The sequence below is a fragment of the Frankliniella occidentalis genome, unplaced genomic scaffold (assembly GCF_000697945.3).
Source record: "Frankliniella occidentalis isolate FOCC.00 unplaced genomic scaffold, Focc_3.1 Scaffold13, whole genome shotgun sequence".
Taxonomy (NCBI): Eukaryota; Metazoa; Arthropoda; class Insecta; order Thysanoptera; family Thripidae; genus Frankliniella; species Frankliniella occidentalis.
In genome coordinates this window covers 1,340,436-1,342,713 of record NW_026267143.1, presented here as the reverse complement: position 1 = coordinate 1,342,713, position 2,278 = coordinate 1,340,436, and the positions used below count along the sequence as shown (strand labels likewise).

The window sequence follows — 2,278 nt, the reverse complement described above, 5'->3', positions numbered from 1 at the left end:
ACAGTTAATTAAGCTCCCGCTTGTGCTTCATCCCCGCAGCGCACGCTGTCCAGCAGCCACCTGCTGCTGCGCAAGGCGGCCATCTCGTGCCTGAGGCAGCTGGCGCAGCGCGAGGCCCGGGAGGTGTGCGAGCACGCCATGAGCCTGGCCAGCGAGGCCGCGGGGGCGGGGGTGGGCCCCGGGGCCGGCGGCGGGGAGGCCGAGGGGCTCACCATCACGGAGAGCGGCCTGCCCGGCGTGCTGTTCTGCATGCTGGACACGGAGACGGACGCGCCGCTCATCAAGGACATCCACGACACGCTCACCAGCATGCTGCAGGTGCTCGCCGCCGACAGCCTGGGCCAGTGGCTGGGGCTCTGCAAGGACGTGCTCACCGTCTCCACTGGTGAGCCTCAATCTTTGCTCTAGTGCTATCGTTGCAAAAGTTGCCATTTTCGATCGCAATTGTTCATTGGTCACTCTGGAAACAGACTCCACGGGCCCGGACGACCCCGGCGCGGGCGTGTCGCTGGCGGGGGAGGCAGCCGTGGAGGGGGACGGCGCCGACGACGAGGACGCCGACGACGACCAGGAGGAGTTCCACGCGGCGGAGGAGCGCGCGCGGCCGCTGCAGCCCCGCTGGCCCACCAGGGTGTTCGCCGCCGAGTGTGTGCGCCGGATCATCGCCGCCTGCCACTCCAACAAGGCCGTGCGCGCGCACTTCGACCTCGCGCTCGCCAAGGAGCAGCAGCTCACCAAGACTCGTGGTGAGTACCGCGCTCACGGCTCACCCGCGCATCTGTATCCGCACAACGAGTTACTTACCAACATCTCACCACCCCTTCAGGAGACTTTTTGGTGTTGCACCTTTCGGATCTGGTCCGCATGGCGTTCATGGCCGCGACCAGTGACTCCGACCCCCTTCGCCTGGAGGGCCTGAAGACCCTGCAGGAAGTCATCGACAAGTTCGCCGCGGTGCCCGAGCCCGAGTTCCCCGGCCACCTCTTGCTGGAGCAGTTCCAGGCCCAGGTGCGTCCTGGTCTGGTGGCAGGCTGACACCCCGCCCCCCGTAGCCTCCCCTATCCGTCTAACGCTCTGCGCACGTCACCCCGCAGGTCGGAGCGGCGCTGCGGCCAGCCTTCTCGCCCGAGACGCCCTCGCACGTGACCGCCATGGCCTGCCAGGTGAGCAGCGCCTGGATCGGCAGCGGCGTCGCCCGGGACCTCAACGACCTGCGCCGCGTGCACCAGCTGCTCGTGAGCTCGCTCACCAAGCTGCAGAAGGGCTCCAGCAGCGGCAAGCTCTACAACGAGAGCCTCGCCACCCTGGAGCGGCTCGCCATCCTCAAGGCCTGGGCCGAGGTGAGTGCACTCCGAATGCACTAACCACATTACTGATCGTTTGCCAAACTTCCTACTGTGTAGAAATGGAGGAAGCTGCGAACTTCTTGTTCTTGAGCGACACGCCGTTTGTTTGGGTGCAGGTGTACGTGGTTGCGATGGTGGGCGACGAGTCCGGGGGCCGGGCGCGCGCCCGGGTCGAGGACGCCGACGCCGACAGCGACTTCGGCGAGTTCAAGTCCCAGGGCGAGAGCCTGCTCTCGCTCGTGCAGCCCGAGCTGCCCAGCCTGTCGCGCCACTGGCTGGCTGCGCTGCGCGACCACGCCCTGCTGTCGCTGCCTCCTGGTGCGTAAGGCATGCGTTTTTGAAGCTTCATTTTTCCTAATTTTCTGGAATTTTTGAATTTTGGGGGGAGGGTTTGATTTTTTGAGATGAACACCCGCCGGTGCGGGCTGCCGTCTGATAGAGTTGACTCAGCAAATGCATGATGCCCCACTCCTTTCCTCACCCTTGCAGAGTTCTCGAGCCAGCTGCCGCACGACGGGGGAGCCTTCTACACCACGGACACCACCGACTCCTCCCGGCCGCACTACTCGGCGTGCTGGGCGCCCATCCTCCGCGCGGCTGCCTTGTGGCTCAGCGCCGGCGGCCAGCACGGCGGCGAGGTGCAGGACAAGGCCGCCGACCACCACGCCGACAACGCCAGCGTGGCCAAGGGCGCCGTGGACTCGCCCGCCGACAGGTTCCACCTGCTTTTCGGTAAGATTGTATTGTAATGTAGTTCCGGGAGGAATTCGTAGCCATTCCAGAATTAGTCGATACAGTTTAGTTTTGTGTGTTCTAGGCATCTGCATGGAGGCGCTGTGCTGCCCGCGGTCCTCGCAGCCGCAGGAGAGCCTGCTGACCTGCCTGCGGGCGCTGCACTCCCTGCTGGACGCGCCCTGGGCGCGGGGCATCCT

At 65.5% G+C, this 2,278-nt stretch overlaps 2 protein-coding genes across 2 annotated transcripts in view; one reads left to right on the top strand and one right to left on the bottom strand.

Moving 5' to 3' along the window:
• The window catches only part of LOC113217624 (HEAT repeat-containing protein 5B), a gene marked incomplete at its 3' end in the record, with an annotated part of 42,982 nt that extends 40,706 nt beyond the window's left edge, over positions 1-2,276 (top strand). Inside the window, exons 15-21 of the mRNA XM_052263603.1 lie at positions 40-385; positions 471-746; positions 827-1,008; positions 1,095-1,340; positions 1,463-1,664; positions 1,836-2,078; positions 2,164-2,276. Of these exons, the coding sequence (XP_052119563.1) occupies positions 40-385; positions 471-746; positions 827-1,008; positions 1,095-1,340; positions 1,463-1,664; positions 1,836-2,078; positions 2,164-2,276 (1,608 nt within the window). The remainder of the gene's footprint in view (positions 1-39; positions 386-470; positions 747-826; positions 1,009-1,094; positions 1,341-1,462; positions 1,665-1,835; positions 2,079-2,163) is intronic.
• The window catches only part of LOC113217620 (lysosomal aspartic protease), a 368,266-nt gene that overhangs the window by 52,484 nt on the left and 313,504 nt on the right, over positions 1-2,278 (bottom strand). The gene's annotated exons all lie outside the window — the stretch shown is intronic.